Source organism: Synchiropus splendidus, chromosome 1 (genome assembly GCF_027744825.2).
Source record: "Synchiropus splendidus isolate RoL2022-P1 chromosome 1, RoL_Sspl_1.0, whole genome shotgun sequence".
In the NCBI taxonomy this organism is placed as follows: Eukaryota; Metazoa; Chordata; class Actinopteri; order Syngnathiformes; family Callionymidae; genus Synchiropus; species Synchiropus splendidus.
Genome location: NC_071334.1, coordinates 43,228,541 through 43,256,196, shown reverse-complemented (window position 1 = coordinate 43,256,196; position 27,656 = coordinate 43,228,541). Strand labels below are relative to the sequence as shown.

The following is a 27,656-nucleotide window of genomic DNA, read 5'->3' as shown; positions in this document are numbered from 1 at the left end:
TAAAGGCCATCTAATCTAATCTAATCTAAACAACAGAAGGCACAAATGTGGGATGTTGACATCTTAAAAACAGCCATCAATCAATGTCAGGTACGTGTCCAAGCATCTCGGGGAGATCGCAATACTTGATTGTGCAATATTGTCTTGATATTTTTTTTTTCTAAATGAACATTGAATACTTAAATACTTGCCGCTGCATTTATGACCAGTTTTTCTGGTACACTTTATAGACTTTTCTTTGTACCCTGGAGATATGTTGTTAAGGAAGCGATTCATTCCTCTGTTGGAGTGTGAAATTTAACTGGAAGTCTAACTGGATTGATCTCATAACATTAATCTCATTTTCATGCACATAATATTGTACTGCATTCTCTATTTTTTTCCCCTTGAAATAATGGTTCTTATTACAATATATGGTTGAAATAGTATCACAATATGTTGCAATGTATCGCATCACCACCCCTGTGTCGAGATATGTATCGTATGGCAAGATACTTGCCAAGACACAACCCTCTTTGTCTCTCAGGTGAACAGACCCCTAATGCTCAAATGCCAATCACAAAGGGTTTGAATCATTTCTATGTAATATACATGATATGCCTGATCATTACCACCGCACTCCTGATGCCGACTGCGGCGGACTTGGCCCCGAATCCTTGTCTTCCGTAGGGAAAACCTGCATTATTTCATTATTACTGCTATTTCATGATGCCTTAAAAAGGGATGTCCTAATCGGCTCAAATAACTCCACAGTACAGGATAGAAAGCCAAACAATTCACTGACGACTACGATACAAGACAAGCCAGTGTAAAAACACACATGCGAAGAGATATGAATCTTCTCAACCACCCACTCTCCTCCCACACGCTCCAGCACATGGCCTTGAGCTGGTCTGTCTGAACGCACAGTCGGAGAAAACACAAACGTACATGTGTAAACTCTCTTATTAGTTCAGCTTGAAAGCTCTGCTTGTTTTCAAGTTCTTCACATAAACAGGCTTTTGACCATAGTTAACTCGTCCTCAGCCGTCCATAACTACTGCACTGTTACTGCTATAACTATTTTAACAGCACACATGTAGGACGATGATGAGGAGCTAGCATGAGTGATAGTCAGCCAGTAATGAAGCAGCAGCGAGTGGCGTCTTTGATGTCTCCTGTCCCTTCAGGTGATTCTCTCTCCCATTCATTAGGAGGCCACTTTTACCCGGAACCTTCCTCTCGACATGCCATCTGGAGACCTCTTAAAAACACATACACATATACGCACGCACGCACTCCTCACTACAAGTGTCCTCTGTTACATTCGCTCTCCCCCACTCCTGCTTGTTGGTCAGCAGTACTACGTTGAACCAGATAAAACTTTAATGTTTAGTGGAGAGAAATGGGTCAGAGACAGACTGACTTTTTTTTTTTTAACACCAATAGTGTTTGCGAGAATCTAGCTGAGATTTTACTCTACTTCACACTTAATAAGTCATCAAAAATATTTGATCAAAATACATGCAATTTTTGTAAAGTAGTAAAGAATTCCCAAATGGGCATAGATGACGTACCTCAGCAGGGAGTCACCCAGAAGCTATTTTGACAAGCTGCATGAAGCACCTCAGCTGGATTGTCTCCATATTAAGAAGGAATAGTTCTCCTCTGAGCTAAAGGCCTCTGAAAGAGGAAACGTTCACAACTGCACCGTCCATCTCTAACTTGTAGACAAGGTCTGACGACGAAGGTCACCAGACCTCGGCAGTGAAAGAGCACCACATCCAGGAAATCCATCTACCAAAACTGTCGTCATGATCCAGCAGCCCCAAAAAGATGGATGAGCAGCTTGTGGAAAGGAGCACAGCTATTAGATCTGCCTCCTTTTAAAAAGCCATAAGCTCCCATTAGTCATTTGCAACACAGACTTTGTCCAAACCCTGAAATCCACAATAATTCATTCCTGTGCCTTTGAACAACACTGCCAAGGTTTTTTTTATTGTCTTCTACTAAAAAGATTCAACCCATAAAAGCATCTGAAGATCACCAGGAGCATGACAGCTGACGGATCTGGTACTCGATGATGCTTGTAACGATGAGCCAAACGACTGTTCTCCATGGCCCAAAAGCATCATCATAATGCTCATTCCACTGCAAAGTCTGTATCAACTGTCCCATATATATATATATATATATATATATATATATATATATATATATATATATATATATATATATATATATATATATATATATATATATATATATATATATACAGTAGCTCTCCTACAACAAACGCAATAACGTGCGGATTCAGGATATATTTATATCATAAATGTGCCAGTGGATACTTATGTAGGCTAATGCACTCAAAGATATTTTTATCATAAAGATATTGACTTGAACTGTGCTTTACATGAAGATCTGTAAAAATTAAGGATGGAATTTGATTAAATAATGTAATCTAATTAATTAGAGAATTTGTGATTAATTCATCTCAATTAATCGCAATTTAATGGTTTAAGGATATGTGCCACAAGAAGCCACATTTTTCAATCTGAATGAATTAGGTACTGAATCCAATGATGGACCCATACATACAGTTAAACGACAAAATACTGTTTAGCATCAGTGTGACAATAGCACAATAAATCAGGATGGTGTCTATATTCAAGTTTTTATATCACCTTATTTAAACTAAAGCTCTTTTAATGTCTTGAAAATATTTGTATAAGAATTTCAATGTTATAAGAATTTCAAGTACATTCAGAGTAGTGGAAACTCTGGCCATTGTGCATTGAAAAACCGCCCAGAACCAAAGCAAACAGAAGCTTTTGTTTGCTTTGTTGTTTGTTGTTGTTGTTATCATCCTAGCTGCCACGTGTCTTGTGCCTCAGTGTGATCAGTGGACCAGGAACTCCTGCACTGACAAAGGTTCCCTGTTGACTGGAGAGCAAACTGTTCCATTAAATTAAATTAAATTAAAACGTTTTTGTTGTAATTAATTAATCATAATTAAGTCGTTACAGGCCCACTGCTAGTAAAAATGTGAATGCTACATGAAGAAATCTTGACCTTGAGAGTGTGTGGGGGTTCGTGATATATATTAGCAGCTCTGTGGTCACCTCATTCCTGCTCTATTGACGCCACAGGGCGTAATCATCTTGAATTTCAGTTTCATAAATTCATACTTGATTGTGGTTAGAGAAAATAAACGTTGACAGAGTGGCAGGCGATTTTGTGTTAATATTGACAATAACCTGAATTGTTGTTGGCGAATGTACTTCTATTTGTTGTGCGCCTGTATTGTTGTGGATCGGCGACTTTCTAGGAGACACCTGAGGGAGACGGAGCCTGTGACGCTGTTGTTTATCCGCACAACCTGTTTCCCTAGCAAAAAGTCGTAATTTCTTCTAACTGACACTCAGCTGAGCACACTCAACTGATTCACCTCCTCCACGTGAAAACTTTTTTGAGAAATTTTGGTGTTTTCATTTATGTTTATTTTTGCTACTTGTGAAAATTCTAATAAAAATAGGTGGAAACCCCATTGCAGATGATTTCAGACACATGCGCAACAGAGCAGCCAATCAAAAACGACGGTTTAATATTTGAGGGCGGCTTTTATTTTGAAACCATAGTCAAAGAAGAACTTCCACATAGATGCTAACACTGTTAGCATGTACGGCTAGCCACTCCCCATCATTGCTCCTCTGAGGTTGTAGACAGTGGATTATCACCATCTACAATTAGTTTTTACCACCATTAGTTTTTACGAATTTACGAATTTTTTACCAGACGCCCTGTACACATCTCCCCAGTGAGGGGCCTAACCAACTTGGAGGAGGACTGAAGGCAGACCCAGGACATTTTTGAGGAGCTCTGCCTGGTAATGCCTCGGTATTCCCCCAGAAGAGTTGGGTTTATGGGGAGAAGAAAGCCTGGACCTCCCTACTCTCCCTGTTTGCCGTACCTGTGACCTGACATCACATGGAAGATGGATGTATGAATGGACATTTCATTTTAGTCTGCACTCAGGTGCACATTAGGGGTCTAAAACTGATCCACAAACGGGCACCTGTGCGTGCAGGGTTTTGTTCCAACCAAACAAGCAGCAGCAGACTGACACAGACGTCGATTCAATAATATATTGAATATATTGAACTACATACAAGAGTTTAGAGCGATAAGACATGTTGAATAATGAAGGCATCAATATTTAATATAATAATGTGATTCCAAAAAAACACATTTGTCCTCATACATCACATTTTCAACACTAATTACACAACACTGCAACATAGCAGTTGTATATAGCACAAACACCAATTCACGCTTGCTACAAATTGCTTTATGCCAGTATATTATTGGAGCATGGCGCTACATGAAGCGGAAGGAATTGCCATGAGGGGATGAAAATCAGTGAACAGAGCATAAACAAGGCCTTACGATTGGTCCATTAAACAGGGGGGATATGGTGCAGCGCGGTCACAGACAAACTATCTGTCGTGTAAATGAGGTTTGGAGGAGTCTTTATGGAGATAAGTGCAGCGTTATGTCAGTCGCAGCCAATAATTCATTCAATAATTGATCTTGTTAGTGTATGTGGAAATGGTTTTTAGGGCATTTAAGGGCAACTTCCAAAAAACAAAACAGTGAAAACAGTAGCCTGGTATCACAGAAAACACGCTTCCTTTTGCACCTCTCTGATAATGAAAACCGACGTTAGGAAATATTGAGCAAATTACTTTTGAAAGAAAACGGACAGATTTTCTTTACTTCCCTTTTCTGCAACTAGGTGAGTCAGACAGGTTTCTGTTCAAACTTTAAAATGGGTACTTAACCTATGTAGTCATGATCACAAATATTTGTGATGTCATTATTGTTACTATTACAAACAGTCATCAAAAGAATGAATCATAAAATGAATACACCATTTTGGATGTGCGACACGTGTTGTGTTTTTACGTTTTATGGGGACATTGATTCTGATTCTTTCCCCAAACCCTCACCCTATACCTAACCATCCAAAACAAATGGTCAACTAACCTTAACCAGGACCTAATCCAAACTTCAATTCAATTTATTTATATTTAGGCTTAACCTTGTTATGACCAGCAAATTCCAAATATCCTCACAAGGACATATTTGGTCCTCCCAACAATAGATAAAACCATCACACACTACAAGCAGGGAAAGGACACACAAACTCCAGACATAAAGGGTTAGTGACACTTGCTTTGAGCCGAACCACTGTGCCACTAAGACAGCTTGATGTGACATGTATTAGATTGGGAAAAATAGATGGAGGAAAAGGGAGCTGGATGAAATACAGACTTATGTTAGAATTCATCATTTAAAGAAAGAGGAACCATGTCTTAAATGTCAAAATGAGTATGATGACAAGTGAACTGACTAAAAGTGCAGGCTAGATCTTTATGATATCACTCACCAAATGCCTCTGGTTACATGATCTGGGAAACATGAGTGCGCACACACACACACAGAGAGAGAGAGAATCACAAATGAGGGCAGTTCCATCTCCCAGGCCATGAAGCACATATATGTCACCGCACATCTCATCACGCGGCTGTAAATCAGGGATAACGCACACCTATTGTGGGTGTGTGTGTGTGTTGTTTCTCCCGCTTCCAAGTGAGTCAGCGTGTTCCCCGCTTGTTAAACAAGCTTAAAGCCAGCATAATCTCCAGTTTCACTCTTCCAATAAGAGGAAAACAACTCCGCCAGCTTCCACAGCAAATACTTCAGGTTGCCTGGTTGCCTCTTACTGAATGGGCTGAGCGGGATTAGAAGCATTTCACTGACGGAATCTGCCCAGTGGCTGCACGTACATCAGCGGGCAGAGGGTTTAACAAAAGAGTCGGATATATGGCTCCTTTAGTTCACTTTGAATTGGTCTTTATGAGGCTGCATGGATCGTGAACGTTTAAAGGCGCGTGTCCCATATAAACAATATCCCAACGGCACATTTGAGTGAAAACAATGAACAAAATGTGCACATGAAATAAGCTCTAATGACCCAGTTGTGTTTAAAATATATTGTGTTAACATTAAAATAAGCCATGAATTAAAATAACGAACAAATACTCAATAATATTCACACTTGAAATTGTTTCTAAAGAGGAGAGATATTTCAGCGGCTGTCTACAGTGTGTCGTTCCGGGACACTTACCTCAAGCTCCGGTGGCATTTACCTCACTCCGGGCTGACTGGGGGTTCTGTTTTGACCCGCTGGTTCGGTCCAATAAGGGTCCACAGCAAACACATGCAGGGTGTGTGGATACTGGTGCCGCCTTCATCTGTCAAGTCTGAGGTTAACATGTGGACAACACCGGAGCCGGATACCTTAAGCTTTCACAATAAAAGCACCGCTCGCGGTCGCTCGACACAAAGCAAGAAAACTGTGACTCTGAGGCCAAGAATTGAAACCTGGTATCAAAATAATGAGGACAATCCCGAAGGTTGAGTAATTAATGCCAACTTCTGTGCTGAATGGGCTAGCTGGTTGATAGCACCATGATCGCAGAATTCATGCTGTCAACACTAACCAGCGGGAAAACTTCGGGATGTGCTTCGCATTTAAGTGGACACCCAGGTGGCTTGGTTTCACACGCGTTAAAGATGTAATTTGCTTCGTAACTATTAATTCACAACCAAATTAAAAAAGTAAAAGTAAGTAGTCACCGTTCAGGATTTTATTTTGAAGCCCTTCGGGAGAAGTCTGTCTCCTCCTAGTGGTTTTGACGGAGTCGCTCCTTGCACGCTTGGTCCTCCAGCCTTCCTCTCAAAAATAAAGAGATCCTTGTTGGAGGATTGTAGACCGGGCAGCAGGAAACACAAACGCCTTTCACGAGTAAATGACAACGGTAACTGTGACTGTGACGTTGGACATTGAGGCTCATCTCCATGTAAAGCGACCCTAGAGGTCGAGAACATGACCTGACAGCGGTAAAACACACACACGCTCAGGGGCCCCGGTGTGTATATGGGGATACAGATCATTTGTTTTTGTATTTCATTATTCATACTTACAACTTCTGTCGGTGAACATCGTCTGCAGTGGCCAGTACCAATAAAACACTGACGGACGCTTTAGGGCAAACCAGGGTAAAGTGTGGTATCGGGGCCACACGCACCTAACTCTTTGCATTTAACTGTGGTCAGTGTCAATCGGAACACGATAAAATGTGTGCATGCAGCTTTAGGTATCTGTTTGTTTGTTTGTTTTTTCCAAACTATAAACGACTTAGCTTTCTGTTGAAGCATCATTCACGTTTATTCTCAAGTATGTATTTCACGATTTTCAGTAGCTTAAGACTTTCTATTTTTTTGTATTTAGATCTTTTTTTAAAGCATTTTATTTCTCATAACCTGCTATTACTCGCCTTAAAATTACTTTGTTCAACCATGTCTAATTATTATACGCCTACGTGTCACATTTCATCGACGGTTAAATGGCGACACTTCGTGGCGAAAAACGGGACTGCAACTTCTACTAAATGAACTCCGACTCAAGCCTGCGAGCAGGGCGCATTCGCGCATTCGTCACCATCTTAAACTTGAAGGACAAACAAAACAAAACCTCCCAACTATCAACTCAACGAATGTCAGGGGACATAGAATAGTTAGTATAGTGCATAGCTCAATTTGCCCCGTTTTCCCTGTGCACATTTTAAGACACTCCCTGCCAGGAAACCAGGGACCTGATCAGCACACTCCTAAGGCAATCAAGCGAACGCTGACAATAAAGACATCCTCTGGGTTTCACGCTGTAACGAGACCACTGGGACCCTGTGTCTTGTCCAAACAAGCCGTCACATGCGTCATGACGCTGTGTCACCAAGACTGGAACAAAAAGAGCAAACTTCCGATTGACAGCATCTCTGCATTTAATGCTTTGCCATTTTAAAATGTTGCATATAAAGCATAGAGGCATAAGAATATCAAGAATAGATTACGATTTAACAGCTCAGTCTTTTCTGTCTCTATCTGCAAGTTAATGCGATGAACTCGACTAGAAAGTCACTGCTGTGATTTAGAAAGTTCCTGAGTATTAAGTGCATATTCAAATATAAAGCCAAGCACTGACTGAAAAGTGTTACAAATGTAGTATATTAAATAACTCCTAAAAATTGCAAGCAGACATATTAGAAGATATAACAGTCACGCTCCCTGATCATCAGGGCTCTTCGTCTAAAGTGCAGGAAGATAAAAGTTTGCTACATTTTTGTTTTCGCCACCGTTCCTTTGTATTCTAGCCCTTAAAGTTCTGGAAGATCTCCGCAGCATCCAGCCAGGTGGCGAAGCAGGCCACGCCTCGGTCTCTGATCTGCTTCCTGCCCTTGTCTGTGATCACATCGCCGTTGTTCTTCACAATCACCAGTTTGGGCACCGCTGTGATCTTGTAGCGCTGCTTCAACTCACTGAGAGAGGAAAGAAAGTGGGGGAAATGTGGAGTTACACAAGCTGACTCTCTAATCTTGTTGCAGTTGGACACAAGTAGTAAAGAAGCCATAGCCTGATTTTGGCCTTTCATGTGTTCATTGTGATGAGTGATGGAAGATACCGTATGTTGATGTTATTGAAAATCTACAGGTAAATGACTTAAACAAGACACTGGAACATTGTGTTCCTTCCACATAAGATTTAAGATTTAAAATAAAATAAAAACAACAATGTTGTTCCACATGTACACCATCTCGCTGTGGACTTTTTCCTGAATCATTCCTCTAAAGGAAAAAAAAACCAGTCTGTCTCTATCTCTTTAAAATAAAATAAAAATCTGAAGAGACATAATGAAACTCAAGCAAGCTTTTGATCTCAGAAGGTCAATATGAACATCTGATCAGAGCTTCAAGAGCAGGACTACAACCTTGCGACCTGAAACAATTTGCTGAAAGAAATGTTTCAGCACATATGCGGTCATTTCTGCAAATCTGCTCTGAACGTTCATCAGGGCCAACTTTTGTTAACTTACTTTTTTAAATCAGGAGGTCGCAAATTACACATTCAACAAAATTGAGTCTCATCTTTCCATCAACTTCATGGCAACTTATCTGCAAACACTTTGAACCAAGTACGTTGCTGCAGCTGAACGATAAAATGCACTTATCTTCTATCTATCATCTCTAAAGTGCGTAGAGTGTGTAGAAGGAAGCAAAAAAGACGCTAGAGCCAACAAAGTCTCTTTTCTGGATGCCCCGCTCTACTGGAGAACAATAGACCATCTACCTCACAAAGTCCATTTTAGCTGCTTGTTTGACAGTTGTGACCTTCATTTTCATGGACACACCGCATCTCCCCATCTGTGGCAACTCTGTACTCAGACGATGGTTTACGTGAATGAAAGGAGATTCATATGAACTGGGCATATGTTAAGGTTGGAAGCACCCACAGATTTTAACAAAGTAAAACATCATGAACGGGACGTGCCTTAAGTAATTCAAGCGTCGCCACTTGCAACGTCACACTCACTGTTTATAGTCGTCAGTCCACGGCAGAGCGAGCCAGTCGCCGTGCATGTCGTGGTAATACTCCACCATGTCGTCAGTTGACTTGTCAGAGGACACAAACACGATCTCGAACTGGGCCGGTGGCTCACTCTCCTCCACCAGCTCCGTGTAAAAGTCGCACAGGATGGGGGTAAAGTCTCGACACGGTGGGCACCATCCGGCCGAGAAGTAAATGCCCACCACTTTGTTCCTCAGCGCCTCTTCGGGGTCCACACTATCCCCGTCTTTATTCAACAGAGTTCTACCAGAGAAGACTTCCACCATCCTTGCCGCTAACGCGAACAGACTACCGGCCCAGAGAGGTTTACCTGAAGCCCATATTCGTCCGCTCACTTTTAAAACAAGCGACTTCCGGTTTTGTTAACCTGTCAAAGCTACTTACGACGTACACATCCAGCTTAACACCTGTTGACCAATCAGACTTGAGAGTGCAGTTACGTCACGGTAGGCAGGCCGGAATGTTGGAAGTTGCGTTCAAGTGCAACAAGAAAGAACGAACTTTCCATACATGAATGACTTGACCAGGACTCTTAATCGAACCTAAACCAAATTGTTGTTAGCTGATTTTTTAACTGACATTTTAAATCCCGTGAGGACAGATCAAAATGTCCTTAACCTTTACCTAACTAAAACCCAATTTAATGAGCTGGTAATATTTGAAGTTTCAACCCTCAAAATGAGGTTTAACAACGTCAGGACCTGCCAAAAAATGTCCTCACTCTCTGAAAGATACAGTACAAGTACACACACGTTTGTCTTCCTATCTTACTGAGGGCCGTCATTGACATAAAGCAAAACCAATTCATAATAACCTTGCTATTATGCAGTTTGACCCCACAAAATGAGGCGTAACGATGTGAGGACCTGCCAAAATGTCCTCATTTTGCAGAAATGTTCTCACCTTGTTGATTAAAAAGTTCAAAATATTTTAAAAAATTAAAAAAATATATAGATTCTCACAAAGATAGAAGTACAAGATAGAAGAACACACACACACACACACACACACACACACACACACACACACACACACACACACACACACACACACACACACACACACACACACACACACACACACAGAAAGTTAACATCTAAATGTTCAATTCAACATGGAAACAATGAAGGGACCAGAAAGTGTATTGTGACACAGCAACTTTGCTCACACTTTCTGGTGGAGTGTCTGAGGTCAGTGGGAAGGAAACCCGGCCCCTTTGTCTCAGTGGGAGTCTGCTGCCCAGTAGTGGCGTCGACCACTTTGTCGAAACACTGAAGACACATAGCAAGGACTTCACTCCAGTAACTACCAGACAACATGACTTCAAATTCTAACTTATCATCGATGAGACGGCTGGTGGAGCAACTGAAGCTGGAGGCCAGTGTGGAGAGAATAAAGGTGAGAGATTCAACATTTTCAGTTAGTTTCTTAAAAACATAAACAACACACTACTTTTGTGTCATTATCACAAATACCTAATATTACGTATGTTAATGTTGTGTCACATTTTGTAGCGTTATGTACAGGCGGCATACTCTGTTTTTAATAAGTTAAAAACAAAAAGAAAGATATGATAGATTATGCAGGATATCCCTCCGCATCAACCGGCTGGGATGGACTCCAGAGCCTTGCAATCACATGACGAACAAGCAGAACTAAATAACTCAAAATTCAAAAGTCTTTTAATGGGGAATGAGGGACTGAATGGTGAGGAACCCCAAAACAAACAAAAATATCCCTTCCTTGCTGTATGTGTTGCATCACACAATCGCACCTGGAAGTTGGCAAGCTGGCTGCGTTCAAAGCTGCGAAAAGGAAAGCAATTTAAAATAACTTATGCTGGAAAATCCAACCATACGACTGTGAAATTTTTGTTCAAGCCTGCTGTTTATTCATTCATCAAAGTAGACTGGTGTATTGATCACATCACTTCCATATCCTGTTCCTGGTTTCTGGATTTTCTTTTCAAGGAAATACAACACTGTTTTTCACTTACTTTGAACACAGAATTAATGGATATTAAGGTTGAATTTTATATACAGTCAATCAAATTCTGACACACAGCGAAGTGAGTGACTGAGATATTCTCAAGAGATCAAGAGTAAATGTGTGGGAGAACAACACAGATGGTTTCCTGACCATGGAAGCGACATCTTACCATGTTTAAATATGTGCACGAGTCCGAGAAGACAAGCAACCACCCCCAAATTGACTCTTGTTTTGCAGTAAGCTGGTCACATCTGTTACCACATTTTGACTGGAATTATCAACAGATACTGAAGTTACCATAAGAATGAGCGGTTGCTTGCCAAATGAATTTTATTCAAGGACCCTGCAGGCTGGACACGTGTGAAGTAATCATATAATAAATGGGTTAATACAAAAACTATTTTTTATCCAGTGACTGCTTTGAAGCCAGCATAAATACAGCCAGCTTCTCAACTAAACCTAATCTTAGGTCTGAAGGTAAAGTCACTCAAATACAAAACAGTCTTTTCAACACAACCTAGCAACTGAATAAGTGAATTGTATGGAGAAAAGCTGATTTTACTTTCTGTCCTGGTCCCACGGATGGCATGTAACTGCAGGGGCTACACATCATAAACCAATATGGTATTGTATCAACCAGTACTAACATTATCACCCAGACACTGTTAACTCTCAGCTGATGGGCTGACAAGGTGGTTGCCCGTTCTGCAGTAAACTCCTTTAAAAAGAGATGTGAGCGCTTACGTCTTCAGATTCCACCCTGAGCCAAAGCAACAAACAGAATTGTACATTTAATGTCTTTGAAGGTGTCACAGGCAGCCGCAGAGCTCCAGCAGTACTGTCTGCAGAACGCCAGCAAAGATGCCCTCCTGGTGGGAGTGCCCACCGGCAGCAACCCGTTCCGAGAACCGAGGTCCTGCAATGTGGTCTGAAGTCCAGGCTTCAAACAGCACCTGACATTTCTGGGGACATTTTACAGATGAATCAGGAATGGAAACCTCCACCTCGAAGGAAATATTGTACTTAAACTTGCAGAGCCAGAGACTGTATAATTACCCATCATTAAACTTTATTTTGTAGTCTATTGTCTAGACATCTTTCTTTATCTTTCCTTGAATAGGTGAGCCTGTGTTAGTAACACAATTCAGACAGGGACCGAGACAGATAATCACAAAGCGGATGTTTATGCCAGGAGTCCAAATTACCTCTTGGTATCTGGCTGTATCAGAACTTCCTGAACTTCAGTGTAACTTGGGAGCAAGAGCAGAGACAGGAAACTCTTTCTTCCTGTTAGAAACTGCAGACACTTAGCATGTTTCACTTCACATCTGGCTGTATTTGTAGTGAGTGGCACTTTTAGCGAACAGATTGAAATCAGGGCTAGTGGCCCAATTGTGATAGCTGGCTAGCTAGACTGCCACCGCTTACAGTCGTCACAATTGTACATCTGTTCTTTAGTTTATATACAAGTGATGTTGGCTACAATTCTTATTTCAGAAAAACACTTGTGGACAATTCTCTTTTCAAACTCCACGGTGACATTTTTGTTCTTTAATTTAGGAAAACAAACTGACATGGTTGACAAGCAAATAATATTGACCTGGTCAACTCACAACACTGCTGATGTGCTACAGACTAGAGATGAATTACCGTAATTTCCAGACTATAGAGCACTCTGGAATATTAGCCGCACCCACTACATTTAAGAAGGGAAATAGAGCTTGTTCATACATAAGCCGCAGTGGTCTATAAGGTTCAGTGGTGCTGTCTGTGCTGTGGACAGGTCAGTGGTGCACCGGCTAAAAAACGCTTTTCAAAAGTAGTTTTGACAGTGAGGAAATAGTGGAAACAAGCTGCATCATATGGAGCGTCTTGATTTATCCACGCTGCTCTCACAATAAGTTGAACACAGTGAGAAAGATTACTGACAGTGAAGTACAGATCCAGTCATCAGAGATGATCAGTGAATAGCCTGGTGATCTTCCAGTCCCGGAGCGCTGCAGCTCCTCCACAACACCGGTCTCCTGCAGCTCCCGGCTGCACACCTCAGCGTTCAGGGAGTTTACAAACTTGTTTTTCCAACCATGTTGTCGGCCCAGACAGCGTTCAGACCCTTTACTTCGCCTGAGGTGAGAAACTCACTCCCTGTGGAGAGTTTCCAGAGACAAAGTGCAGCTCTCCAGCCTGGACAAAGTCCGCAGCCAAAACCCGACTCGCTTGAGTTAATGTCGGACTTTTGAGCCGAACGCACTTTTTCTGGAGACAGCGTCTCACATCTTTTATTCACATGAAAGCCCTCAAAATACGTTGTTTTTGCCCGCGTTCCGACACCACTGCCGGTCTCAGGGGTGCTTCTCAATTCCAGACCTCCAGGAGATCCACTCTGTTGACGGAGCTGTGGACACACGGGCGAAAACAGCGCCTTCTGAGTGCTTCAAGGGTCAGTAAATAGCCTCTGATTTCAGTCTGTAAAATTCCATATATTAGTTGTTGTATAAGCTGCAGGACCACGAGAAAAAAGTAGCAGCTTATAGTCTGGAAATTACGGTACTCTTTTTGTTCATTTGGAGGAGCTGGGTATTTATTTCTTCAAAACCTTTGACTCATTTTCAAACTGTGCCATGCCATCATCCACTGGGAAATAACATTTCATACTGTGCATACATTACAGTTGAGGATTTACCGCTGAGCAATCACTGCTCACTGTTTTTCTGATTTAGTGCTCGCTCGGAAGTTAATAATGATGTGCAACCAGATGAATTTAGTAACATCGCTGCATGTGATAAATCATCCGACGCTTGAAGTTAAAATGGCATTCATAAACGATGTACATTCTTTTATCTCTACATCTATTAGTGTTCTGTCTTTTGTCTTGTGTTTTGTGCTTCGTAAGCAGCGTTTCACAAAAGCTGACCATAGATTCATACTTTCGGGACGTACAGGACATTTGTGACATTTAAATAAAGAATAAGTTCTTTGCTACATGAACCTCAGGAAGCGTGAAACGATGTCACCTGCTGGTAAATAAGCAAAAAACATCTCTATGGACACAATATAGACTACTCTAACTGTAAGGTCATCTTTACTTTTCTCTTTCGATGCAGCCCAATAATGTAAAATTTAGACAGTACTCTGATGTCACATGTTGATAATATGATTCAAGATAAAAAAAAAAAAAAAGTGGTGCCGTTCCACTGTCAGAGACGCCATTAAGTTTCACAGTAAATGAATAAATAAATGCACTGTCGTGCCAACAATGTAAACAGCTCACGGGCTTATTCAATAAAATGCACCAGTGTTGTGTTATGTCATCAAATATCTCATGTGGGATTATACAAATTGTAAATAAATACATTTGTTTAAAGTACAGAAACAAACTGATCAATGATGTTGAATTAGTAATAATTATATTGACTAACATGCAATACTATGCTATGCTAAGCTGTGCAATACACAATAAATGTCTGTCTGCCACTAAATAGCTGAATAACAATGTGCTACAATAATGTGTACGTCATGTTAAACCAATACAATTCAACTGACGTGAACCAAATCCATCCTTTATAATGTTACATATATACAGGTATATATATATATACATATATATATATATATACACCACCCAAATTGTGCCTACACTATTATGTTATTATATCCTACTGTGTTGCCCTGCACTATATAACTAAACACATCTTATATAATATAAACGTGGTATGTTTACCTTTCTCATAGCTAATAGTGCAGTAAGTACAGTGTTTCTATTTTGAGATTACATGACATTTTTCACTGTGCAACCTCCAAATGGTGTACATGCTTATGTGAGGATGAACAAAGCCGTTTCAAAGACATAGGCTTTGATCTTTCTTCCATCTCATTCGTTCACAGCTGACAGGACTGCAGACTAACAAATCCGGTTTAGAATCGCCGCCTGAATTCCGCCTTTCCTCTGACGTGTCTCAATTTTGATCAAAGAAACTCTTCATGTTGCAATAACTCCAGATCAAACTGTAGAAACAATGCTCCACCTGTTGTGTGCTTCCCATGAGCGCCACGGCGGCAGGTATGAAGCTGCAGTTGTTCTTCCGAGTGGAAATAACCTGAGTGGCTTGAATGGAGTTGTATTCCCTTTAATGGTGCGGGGCGGGGAGCGGGATTAGGTTTCAGTGCACACGCCTTCCTTCGTTTCTATTCTCACACTCTGGTGATCCACTGCATGAGCTGCTTCACTTTAACTCGTCTTAAACTTCCCTGGCCTAACTTTTCTTACTTGAATGAGGAACTATGACTTCTATGGACACTGGAGAACTTCCACAGGACGCCCCCTCACCTTACAAAGGTCACTGACATGATTTATATCTCATGTTGTGACTGAAAGAGACGGCATGGAGAACGTCAACAGACTTTATGTGGGACTTCTAACAGGTAGGTTGTGATCCTCTTTCCTGGCTGTGTGCCTGTGAAGAAGCATGAAACTATTTTTATGCTGCTATCTCTTCATACAGTGCCAAAATTGTCCCAACAAAAATGCTTTCGGGTTCACAAATCTCACGCCTTTATAACTGAATGGGTGTGTTGGTAAATGATTAAAGAAAAAGCAGTAAATTCTTCAGCTCCTTGTCATAACAGGAATCTTCCATGACACGTTTGTCACTATACACACACACAGCTGAATTTGATCAATAATTCAACCCAGTCTTGCTGAGCATTTTAATTAAAGAGGATCGACTTACGAGACTTCTTTCCTATCTTACTGCAAGGGCCCCTCATTCACAGAGGGTGTCTTTATTGCTTGCTAATATATGTGTGGAGCATCAGCTTTTGTTTGTCTCTGACCACAGCCCTGGCTCTGTGCAAATACTCTCAGGCCAGTTGGAACGGCACCAGGGAGCCTGCCAGTCCCACAGAGTCCCTCTGCCATCACCGTAGCAACGGAAACAACTGTACAGGTAGATTTGTGCCAAGCGGTTTCTTGTAAATGGCTACAGGTAGTCACAGGAGTAATGTTGTTGAGTAATTGGAATATAAATTATAAAGGGGTTTTTTTTCTGAAAATTCAGAAAAAGAAAAAAGTCTCACTGACTGACCCAATACTTACTCATACAGGCAGCAGAAAAGTACCAAAAACATTAGCAAAATAAGATTTTCTGATTTTTTTTAATGTATTAGTTCATGTATTGGTATCAAATCCAATTTTGTCACTTCAGGTTTCATGAAGTTTAATACAATATATCATCTAACATGTATGAAAATAGTGTGCTATGATATAAACTTCTTATTCAGGTAAACATTTATTTGGTATTCACATTTAATATCTGTTTAAAATGCCAATTTAGATTCAGCCACAACAGCTGTGGCTGCCCTGTGTTCATCCATAACCCTAACGCTACTGTAACAATAGATATTTGACTTTATGTCAGTTTAGTTAGCCAACAACTTAAAAATGAATTAGGTCATCGCAGGCCTATCCAAAAAGACAGGCACGGGGGCCATCTAGTACCCCATCATCTACAATACAGCCCGGAGTGTTGGTCATAATGTGTACTGTGTTTGTGGCTACTTGGTGGGACTTTCATAAAATGTCTAAAACAATAAAAAAAATGAAGCAAAATGAATGCAATTTATAGTATTTTTTTCCACACACGTACAACTGTGTTTGCCCCATTTGCCATGAAACTAGAAGCTTGTCAGCGCATAACCAGTCGAAGCAGTCTAATGCAAACAAATAGCTGGCAGGGAGTACAAGTACCTGTGCAGCCACCCACCAGATACTTTTGACAAGATCTTGTCAGTCTTACAAACAATACACTGCTAAGCTACGATGCTAATAACCAAGTACAGAAAAAGGTCTATCTTTCCCAAGACAAAGTCAATGTTAGCTAGTTTTCCTTAATTCGCTGATAAAGATTGACTGTCCATCAGATGTAAAATGAAACGATAGATATTTTAGAGTTGTCATATTTAACATGAAAAGCATTCTATTTTCAGGTTCATGCCAGTGGAAAAAAATCCTATATTTATATTTGCCCTGTACTAATGTTGAAGCCAAACTCAGAATCAAGTTTTGCAAGCAGGTTTTTAATTAATTTTAATGATCAAACTAGGAGAAAAAACAGTGCCCTGGGAAGGACAGATAAGTGAAGAAGTGGTTGTGCTCAAGATACGAAGAGCTTCCCTGCTGACCTTATTGATTCGCCAGTTGATGGAGGGCACATGAGAGTCTGCAGAAGGGCAGGAAAACCCATCTCAGTCAAAACACTTTGGAAAAACCTGTGCAACTGCTGATAAAGAGTGCTCCACGGACGCTAAGAACCAGGCAAGCGTTTATGATGACCTTGTGCTTGACGACCAGATTCTTGTGAAGATAAAGCACACAAACTTGTGTCCGGTTGAAGTGCGCCCATTGATGTCACCTGAACGTCAGTCGGCAGGTAACCGGGCAGGAGTGTGTAGTAAAGATAGCGGTGGCCTTTGGTGGTGGAAGACAGCGTGTAACTTGCGGTCGGGAGGTCAGGCGTGATAGTTGAAGAGCAGCAGCCGCGGGGTGGAGTCCCTTGTCTGTGAGCATGTAGGTGAAGAGGGCATGCCCAGGTATGGGAGTTGTAGCTGCACAGAGTTTATTTGGTTTCATGAAGGAGTGTCTTCACCGTGATAAATGAAAGTTCAATGACTCCGCGCTTGGAGGAATTTGTCAGGGCTCACCGCTGAGGCTCATGTTGCAGTCTATTTATAAACATGACCGTTCCAGAACTTCCACTGAGGTGGGTGAATGTCACAGCTATGTCACATGAGAAAATTAAGCTACATTCAGAGATTGTAAATGTCGAGATCAAATTCTACGTCCATCAAAACAACGCCCCGCACAGCAGTCACCTCCAGTCATCACCTCCTTAGGTGAGAATAATGATAAAATATGTCAAATCTATCAATATGTTGAGAGGTTTAGGGATCGAATCAGTGAAGTCTTCGACCTTAACATGACCCTACAAGCCGCTGCAGTAGAATGGAAGCTTTCCGAAGAGCATCGTGAAGCACAGAATAACAGAAACGGAAGAAACACACAGCAGCATAAGTAGACACCATTGTTTATCACCGACCAAAATATGTCAGACTGAAGGACCGTGGCCTAAATCTGTGTGGCATAATCTCCATGTAAAGATAACAGAAGGCCATTGAATTTCGCCACAACTCTGTGTTTTGTTGAAATCAATGATGTGATTGGACAAAAGTACAGAACAGTTGAAAGATGCGTTGACTAAACTACTGCCTTGTTATGAATGTTATGTTATTCCCTTTCTTTGATTTAGAGCAAAATCTGTACAAAATAATGATGGCCCCATTCGGCTTGTACGTAGAATATTTTTAATACAACTGAGAGCAAAGACAAAATTAAACTGCTGTTTGAAATTGTGACAATTAACAGTCCCAAAGCCAAAAGAGTTCTGATTTAAAATAATCTGTGTGATATAGACATGTTCACTTTGTAAACACTGATGATGTAGCGAGTATTCTACTTTACTGGAAAATGTACTGAACTTCTGTACACGGCTTTGACGTCCATGTATTTTGCGCTGAAATAAGTCTGGTTTTACTTTGCTCTTAAAATGAACATTTGCTTACATGTAAGTCATGCAGTCATGTTGACTATAAATGTGTCTATTGTCTTGACATGTGTCGGTACCAAATGTGGACCATGTATCTTACATGCCGTCGGATGATGGCGTCACTAACGGCATCACACATAAAACATTTTTGTCCACAAAAGATGATGTTTGTCATCAGGTTGTTCCTCTTTTCCACATCTTTTCCACATTGTGATTGGCTGTCATGTTCAGGTTTTTGCTTTCAGTGAAAAATGTGCCTTGATGTCGGACTTGCCATCCTCATGTCAGGACATACCAGCCTATCATGATACGTTCTTTCTCATACCCGGAAGTGGAGCCGACATATACGTTGCACCTGATGACAAACATCATCTTTTGCAGATATTTATTTGCAAAAGTATGGCAGACGTACCACCAAATCCTTCATTTCAAGATTCACTGGTTCTTGCAAATGTTTTTAAAAACCTGATCGAAACATTCCGCACGTGGAGTCAATCACACCAGACCAATTTAATGGCAGGTCAAACAGTCGCAGATTTGCCCTGTGGTTTGTACCATATTTTTACCTTTATTAATACTATAATAGTTTCAATATGCCTTACCGAATGAATGTCTGCATCAACCACCATGTTCATTTCTGTTGTATGTGAAGGGGCATCTGCTCTTCTCCAGGTCTCTGAGAGATCACCATTCTGAATTATCAAGCCAATCACAAAAAGCATAGTTCTGATCATAAAAATCAGGAGAACAGAAGCAGCTGATGCTCAACAGCAAAATGGTGTTTTTCTTGTTAGGGGCCAAAAGCTGGGAACTAATAGGGTCTTTTCACGGCAGTCACTACAGCCACGACAGAGACGCCGTGGAGCGGCCACTTCTCTGAATGTCCAAAGGAACTGCAGTATTACTGCATTCACGGAGATTGTCGTTACGTTACAGAACAGAAGACGCCATCTTGCAGGTGACAAGCTTACACATCAGAACAATCTGCTCACTTCTAGCTGATCAACGTTTCTTGCGTTGTCTCAGGTGCCATGATGGGTACGATGGGGCCAGATGTGAATATCTCATCCCCGCATGGTTGACAGATAAAAAGCAGATCATCACCTACTGCGCCATTGCAGGACTTGTGGTCCTCATCCTCTTCATTGTTTTCATCTGCATCCATGCACAGTAAGTTCATGTGCTGAAGCCACATTCGATTTACCTGGGAGAGGAGAGAACAGCGTGTGGTCGTTTGTCTTTCTGTCAATGGAACAATAGACAAATAGATTTCAGTTTTCAGAGAAAAATGAACAGATTTTGCTGGTGTTCCAGGTTTTTATTTTATGGATTTATTATTATTATTATTTTTTTTCCATCTTGTTTTGAAAGCTGATTCTATAAAACAAGAAAACATTTATTAAACATGCAGATGTGTCTGGGCGGAAAACAGGACAAGGAAAACAAACAGACAAAAGAATAAAAATTTTGGTCTTTGGATTTAACCACATCTCACTGTAACATGTTTCTAACATCTCTCCTCAAACAGCATGTAACTCACATCTTATCTCAAGGAAAGGATAAAAGGCTCTCCACTTTTCATTCATTTTAATGGATGTACTCTGCTGCGATGAAGATATATACGATAGAAGAATATATATATATATATATATATATATATATATATATACATATATATATATTTATTTATTTATTCTTCTATCTATGTCCTTCACAATCGTACTGTCTGACAGAAGACGTTATATGGTGAGTGTAGAAATGTCAAGCTTTTATGGCAGCGAGAATTTGATTTAGATCTGAAAGGTTGAAAGATGGGAGAAAATAATGAGAACTTTTTGTGAACTTCTTGGACAGATGTTTTAGTTTCTGTCAATGACTTCCAAAAGAGTTTTTTTGTGTTTCATAATATGCATTATAGTTTTCTTTCAGGTGCCTCTAACATTCTTATTTGCTTTTGTGATGTACAACAACAACAAAAAAAACAATCGATGTTACATCGTTTGCAGCGTGGTCAAAAGCACTCAGAGGTCCCTGACACTAAATCTAACAACCATCTCAGTCGCAGGTCCAGACGTCGTGGGATGCGAAGGCAGCGAGAAGGAACGAGGAACGGCACAGAAAAGCTTCATATGATGGACACCAATGCAACACACTCAATCGCTGAGTCTGCAGAACCGACTCACACCAACTCTGTGTGAAGACTGTTTGTGCGTCTGGATTGTTCAGACATGAAGAACGCAGTCCTTCAAGTGAGAGAAGCAGCTGTCTGTCACTCTTTGATGCAACACTTTCTGCACCAAGCTGGAACAATGAAGGTGGATTCTACGCCGTAGCCGGACAGTAGCACTGCACCCTTTAAGTTCAGGAGCTGCATGGGATACAAACCAACAGCCGACCTTTGGGTTGGTGTTTGTCGTACAGAGGGCGTGAAGCATGAGCAGGACTCCACACAGCGCCCTTTTCCTCTCCTTTTTTTTATTTACACATTTATTTCTCAGATGCAGAGATACTTTAACCATCATGCAGGGACAATAAATATGTTGTTGCTCATCTGCGTCAGCAAGACAAGCGCCTGATTGAGGGTTTGTTTGCAGCGAAAAAGGAGAGTTTGCCCTTGAGAACAGGTGGTTTGTATATTTGGAGATGTGCAGCCACAAGTGAAAGAAGCAGCCATGGCAGCTGCGTTGGACAGCTCGCCTGGAGAAAAAGTCTTCCACTGTACAGACCAAACATTGAGTGTGAATCTTAATATAGATGGATGCGGGTTAAGCCTGATCTCACCACCCAAATAAACAGATTAAAGCCCAAGCATGTTTCACGTACATCCTATATGTTTATGGATCGCTGAGTGCACTGAATAGATTCTTGTTGAAACCAAAACTAGTGAGCTTACAATTTTGTGCATGGCGTGGTACAGTATTACGGATTGAGTGTGTGACAGGCATCTTCTTCTTCTTCTTTCTCTTTCGGCTTCTCCCTTCAGGTCTGGCAGCAGTGGATCATCTTCCTCCATCTCACCCTGTCCTCTGCTTCCTCTTCTCTCAAACCTACAAACCTCATGTCCTCCTTCACCACCTCCATCAATCTCCTTCCTCTCCACCTTCTGCCTGGCAGTTCCAACCTCAACATCTTCATCTACCAATGTACTGGCTCTCTCTCCTCTGTACATGTCCAAACCATCTCCATCTAACACCTGAGCACATGTGCTGTCCCTCTGATCTACTGCTTCCTGATCCTATCCATCCTGCTCACTCCCAGAAAGAACCTCAGCATCTTAGTGACTGGCAGGAGTCACAGCTGATAATCCCAAATTTCAACCAATTCATCCAAAGCTCTAACTCAGAGCCTTGGCCAAGCAAAAATATTGAAGTGAATTTTACCCAGGTTTACTTCCAACAACTTCAAGTCGTCCCCAGAAATCTGAATCACTCTCATCAGGCCAATTTTGAATGGTGTGTTGGTTGCAGGTTTGATTCCCAGCTCGGACCAGTGGCCTTTCTGCATGGCCATTGCATGTTCTCTGCCTGTGCCCGTGGGTTTCTCTGGTTTCCTCCCAAGGCTCAAAGACACGCTGATCCAGTTTCACCTCATGTGTCCGGAGATAGAGGTGGACGATATGATGACATGAAATCATGACAATTACGTGTTGAGGATCAACCAAGGTGAGGTGATGGATTCACTGACATTCTTTCTCTCCACTCTACTGTAGAGCTACAGTGTGTTGATGCGCTGATCTGTCCGTCAGTCAAAGCAGCGCTGCTGTGGTGCGCGGCGCTCCTCTTCCCACACACTCACAGCCAAGAAGCCGCTCATGTGCGCAACTTCCAGCTGTTTTTAAACCTGATGCGCCTCTAACTTGACCACACACTTTCACCACAGAACCATGGAGGGAGGGATCCTTGTCGGACCCGCAACGCCAAAGACTGTCTGCACCGCAGAGCTAACAGAGCTAACGGCTAACGTGACGTCTGCCAAAGTTTGCTTTGTGGTTTGTGGTCTAAATGCACAACAAAATAAATGTGAAGAGAGAATTTTTTTTTTATGAAGCAAGATTAGTCAAAGAATGCTAAGGATTTATCTGGAAACTCAAAACTGCAATAACAATGGAAATAGTTATTTAAAGTAAATAAATCATGATATATGACATATATGTGTATATGTGTGTGTATGTGTGTATATATATATATATATATATATATATATATATATATATATATATATGATAGCTAAGTCAAATTATGCCATAATTTATGTTATTTCATTAAATATTTTATTTTATAGACAATTTATTGAAAGATTTTAAATGACAAAAATTGCAAGATCTTTCGAAATGCTTTTTTTTTTGCAAGACAAATATATATATAAGCTAAGCTTGAGTCACGTTATTAAATCCTGTTGCACACCTCTTGATCACATGTGTGGATGAACTATCTCGGTATCCACTGCAGTGCTCTCTACTGATGGATATGACATTATGACTCATAGCTCCATCTGAGTAGAGTACCTGATGATGATTTTTCAGTCCCTTCAGCTAGTCACTGGTGCAGGCAATCCAACCATAGCTCTTTCCCATTCCTCCTCTCAGCCCAAATGTTTTGTGTATGTGAGCTCCAAGCCATATGGATATCATTAAAATCCATAGGACCTGATGCATACTGACATTTTCAAAGGCCACCAACAAAGCTCTGGTGAGCGTGGTGAATACACCAGGAAGAGCAGGTGACGGTGAGTAGGATTACACTCCATGAATGAAGAACATGAACCAGCTGTGTCAGGATTAGCTTTTTGTTCAGTTCAATCCTGGGTTTCATGCTCATCTCAACAAATGATGCTGCAACTTGCTCAGTCTCTGTTGCATCCAGCTGCACTGCCATTATCAATCCCACTTCACAGAGTGTATGACAAGAAACCACAAGCAAAGACATGGTGGGTGACACGCTGAATTTCCGCAGCTGCAGAGGAAAGAAGAGCATCTTTCATGGCTTTTTGGTGACTCACTGAAGATGCAGGATCCACCGTAGGTCATCTGAGATGAGGACTCCTGAGTGGCTTGTTGGAGAAGACCCTCCCCACAGTATTGCCGCTGATCTTGAGTGAGGGGTAACCTCTTAGCAACACATTTGCTTTGACTTCAGCATTTTATTTAAATATAAGGAAATTTATGGCAACAACATGGAGTGTGTAGTTCGAGCTATGATTGCATCAGCTGTTTTATTTGTCATATCTGGGCAGCTCTCTGGACGGACCACTTTTCATCGTCCTCTCTCTTGATACCACCTTGGCAGTCAATGGTGTCCACTATGGTAGATAGCTGTTCTAAGTCCATTTCCTCCAGTGCTCTGATGCTTCCACCTTGCATCCTGCTATGTCATGCTCAGAACATTCAAGTCAGGTTACATTAGCTACCGAGACTATGCTTCAGTGTTGGTTTGAATAACTTGTTTGAGTTGCCCTGAGTCACTTGCTGAAAAGTCCTTTTAATACTGCCACACACACGTTTATTTTAATATTTTTTGGGGGGCCTCTCATTGCCATAATGCTTCCCTCACCCTCTCACTCTTAACTTAACCACCCAAAATAAGTGGCTGACCTTAACCAGGACTCCACATGCGACTCTTTCCCCAGTTTCATGCAGATCTTCACCAAATGAGTCGACGAACTGGCTGCAGTTTTGGTCAAGTTGCTATTGAGATGATGGTTTATACAGGAAATAACAGGAAAAAGTCACAGCTATACTTTGACTTGAGTTTCACTTTGAAACACAAACAATAAACCTCGCCGCACATCTATGCCCCCTCCCACCGCCGACTTGGAGCACGTTCAATGGCGATGCGAGTGGCGGTCCTCAGACTTGGAGTGTCATCAGATCCACGATCAACACGACTGACATGACTTTGTCATTCCCTAAACTAAAGGTATGGCATGTGTTTCACCTATGATTCGTTGTTGATGGTGGTGAAGTCTGTTGAAATCAGTGGAGTGAAGATGAGACGCTCCTGTCAGCAGCGTAGATAAATGGCGCACACATTTCTATCTATGCCGCTTGGTATTCCCAGGAGCATCACAGTAAAATGTATGACTTTTAAAAATACATGCACAAGAGACATACGCCGGACGCAAACCAGCAACCTTGTGATGTGCTTTAGCCGCTATACTGCCGCTAAGTCACATGACCAGCTGCTCAGGTGAGCCTCACAACCTGACATGTTTGTAGCATGTGGCTGTTTTCAGCAACACAGTAAAACAATGTGGCTTTTAGCCTTTGACTGTTTGGCCACCCCTGGTGTAGGCATTGGGATGTTTCTCAGTCCATCCTTGTCAGACAATGTCATCGAGGGAGACGATGACATTGATGATGACGGATAACCTTCCAAATGCAGTCCACCTCCTCTTTGGACTGTCTTATGCACTGGATCTCAACCGCCCAATGTTTATAAAGGTTGGCCGCTTACAGTGAGAAGACATGCTTTTCCATACTTCAGAGCAGCAAGTCTTGACAAGTCACCTTTTTGTGAGGACATTTTGGCCTGTGCTCACAGGGTTTAATTGAATTTCCTAAGTGGCCAGGTTCTATATTGTGACTGTTGAGTGGGGCCGTCAAACCCAAAGAGAAGAGGGTAAGAGAACATTTTAAATAAAATCAATTCTTGACATAACACTATCCTTGTGAGCACCATATGAGATTGTGAGGACATTTGGCTGGACCCCATGAGGTCATGTCTCAGTTTGTGGATGAAGACTTCAAAATAACTGGATCATTATACCAGGGTTTCAGCTCTGCTCAGAGTACTGGTTAAGGTCAGCCATTTGTTTTGGATGGCTAGGTTTAGGGTGAGAGGCTGGGGAAAGGGTTATGGGAATGGGAAACCTCACAATATCCCCACAAGGACAGAAAAACAAATGCATGTGTGTGTGTTTGGTGCTCGAGATGGAGGTTCTACTCACCATTAGTATGTTTACTTGAAATCTCAGGAGATGCTAAAGGCGCCCACTTGCTTCCTCCTTGAGCAAGATCTCAATTCCAATTCTGAACACCCCCTCCCTTCCATCCTTACCTGTAACTTCTAAAGTTTCTAGTTTTGCTGTACCTTTCCAAAAATAATAAAAACGATGAATACAGTTTACTTTTAGGTGGCTCACAGCTGGTCCCCACAGTGAGGTCTCTGGTGTAGACAGTCCAGAGATCAAATGATGGCGGATGGTCAGGCAATGACTGGAAAGAAGAGCAAGTTCCATGCGGTTTGTTCCTTGTAAGATGAGACAAAAAAAGAAAACAAGACAAAGAGATAGAGGACAGAAAGGGACATAGGAGAAAGGAGAGGTACTACTAAAAAGAAAGTGGAGAAGTGTGAAGAAGATTCAGAAAGACAGAAGGATAGATGAAGAGGGAGCATGATGGATCGTCGAGGAGTGAAAGGTCACACATGTACACTCCACCATCACCGCTGCTTTAGTCTCAGTTCCAGTCCAAATCTGGGCGAATGAGAAGGACGGATTCCCACCAGTGATTCGTGATGTTTTGGGGTGCACAGGATGAAGTGTCACACCAATGGTTGAATGTTCCAGCCACAGATCCAGAGCTGCACAATGGTTCAGTTGACTCAGAGTTGTCTGATCGAGCACAGAAGGCTGTCACTGTGATGGACTGTCGACCTGTCTGTGGTGTCACCATCATGTCCACCGCTATTGACCTGCCTGACACACAGGAGGAACGCCATTACACGCTCACCCTGAATGTTAAACAAGGGTTAAACATGGAGATCCAATGAAGTCTGTGAAAAGCATGAAGTGCCACCAGGTGCTGCAGATACTAGAGCACCTGCAGAACATTTGGAGAGCCCCATCACTACCTGGTCATTTCATCTTTATTGCATAATGGTGAACAACCATTTAAGAACAGTCAATTGTTTTAACTGGTATAAGTTGTTTTTAGATTTCAGTAAACAGAAGAAAGTGACAGAACAAAAACATTGCAATGGGGGGAAATACAAAGTGAGAAAGAACCAATAATCAAATAAAGAAAAAAGTATTACCATATGACTGAGACAATATGACAAATTACAACATGTCTGCAGTGGAGTTAAAATCCTTAAATGAAAAATAACAACTTTAAATACAGGGAGTCAAGTCTCCAGACATCATCCCTAAATTTTGACTTCTCATTTAACGATTTCAATTCATGTAGTAGTAAAGAACACGCATTTACGCGATGTCAAGTTTTTCCATCTTTCTTTATCCAGCCCTCACTGACTGAATCTTTGGTTGAGTATTTTCGGACCAGCACCGTGAACAGCACCAGATTGCGCCTGAGCGCAGCGTCAGGAGTTTTTTTTTTTTTTTAGGGATGAGGAGGACAGACGCGCAGACTGAATCACACACTACGGCGACACTTAACACTTAAGTGAGCGGCTGCGGATGGAACTTGTTCTGGGTTTTGGATTGGAGTGATGATGTGTGGAGACTTGCCTTGCGAGGACGCACCGGGGCTCAACTTCGATGCTCCCTCCAACTTGTCTTGTTTCCTCAATATCACCAACCGGTCCCGCGCGGACCTCC

General features: G+C 41.5%; 4 protein-coding genes across 5 annotated transcripts in view; 2 read left to right on the top strand and 2 right to left on the bottom strand.

Moving 5' to 3' along the window:
- Positions 1-6,300, bottom strand: part of csgalnact1a (chondroitin sulfate N-acetylgalactosaminyltransferase 1a) — a 41,702-nt gene extending 35,402 nt beyond the window's left edge. Inside the window, exon 1 of the mRNA XM_053872822.1 lies at positions 6,173-6,300. The gene's annotated coding sequence lies outside the window, so the exon portion shown is untranslated. The remainder of the gene's footprint in view (positions 1-6,172) is intronic.
- Positions 6,301-7,871: 1,571 nt separating this feature from the next.
- On the bottom strand, positions 7,872-9,895 carry nxnl2 (nucleoredoxin like 2). The gene is made up of 2 exons (XM_053846912.1): positions 9,475-9,895; positions 7,872-8,423 (listed from the first exon to the last, which is right to left on the bottom strand). Exons 1-2 carry the CDS (start codon positions 9,774-9,776, stop codon positions 8,255-8,257), a joined length of 471 nt encoding a protein of 156 aa, XP_053702887.1. The 5' UTR covers positions 9,777-9,895; the 3' UTR covers positions 7,872-8,254.
- An 870-nt stretch (positions 9,896-10,765) lies between these two features.
- gng10 (guanine nucleotide binding protein (G protein), gamma 10) lies at positions 10,766-13,232 on the top strand. The gene is made up of 2 exons (XM_053888117.1): positions 10,766-10,908; positions 12,306-13,232. The coding sequence occupies exons 1-2, from the start codon at positions 10,828-10,830 to the stop codon at positions 12,429-12,431; spliced, it is 207 nt and encodes a 68-aa protein (XP_053744092.1). The 5' UTR covers positions 10,766-10,827; the 3' UTR covers positions 12,432-13,232.
- Positions 13,233-15,448: 2,216 nt separating this feature from the next.
- Positions 15,449-22,782, top strand: btc (betacellulin, epidermal growth factor family member). 2 transcript variants are annotated; one of them, XM_053854663.1, is made up of 6 exons: positions 15,449-15,559; positions 15,875-15,921; positions 16,338-16,445; positions 20,037-20,058; positions 20,127-20,270; positions 21,160-22,782. In XM_053854663.1, the coding sequence occupies exons 1-6, from the start codon at positions 15,516-15,518 to the stop codon at positions 21,296-21,298; spliced, it is 504 nt and encodes a 167-aa protein (XP_053710638.1). In that variant the 5' UTR covers positions 15,449-15,515; the 3' UTR covers positions 21,299-22,782. The 2 variants fall into 2 exon arrangements, with proteins under 2 accessions (XP_053710638.1, XP_053710636.1); XM_053854661.1 differs by having other exon boundaries at positions 15,451-15,559; positions 19,935-20,058.
- Positions 22,783-27,656: the final 4,874 nt, after the last annotated feature.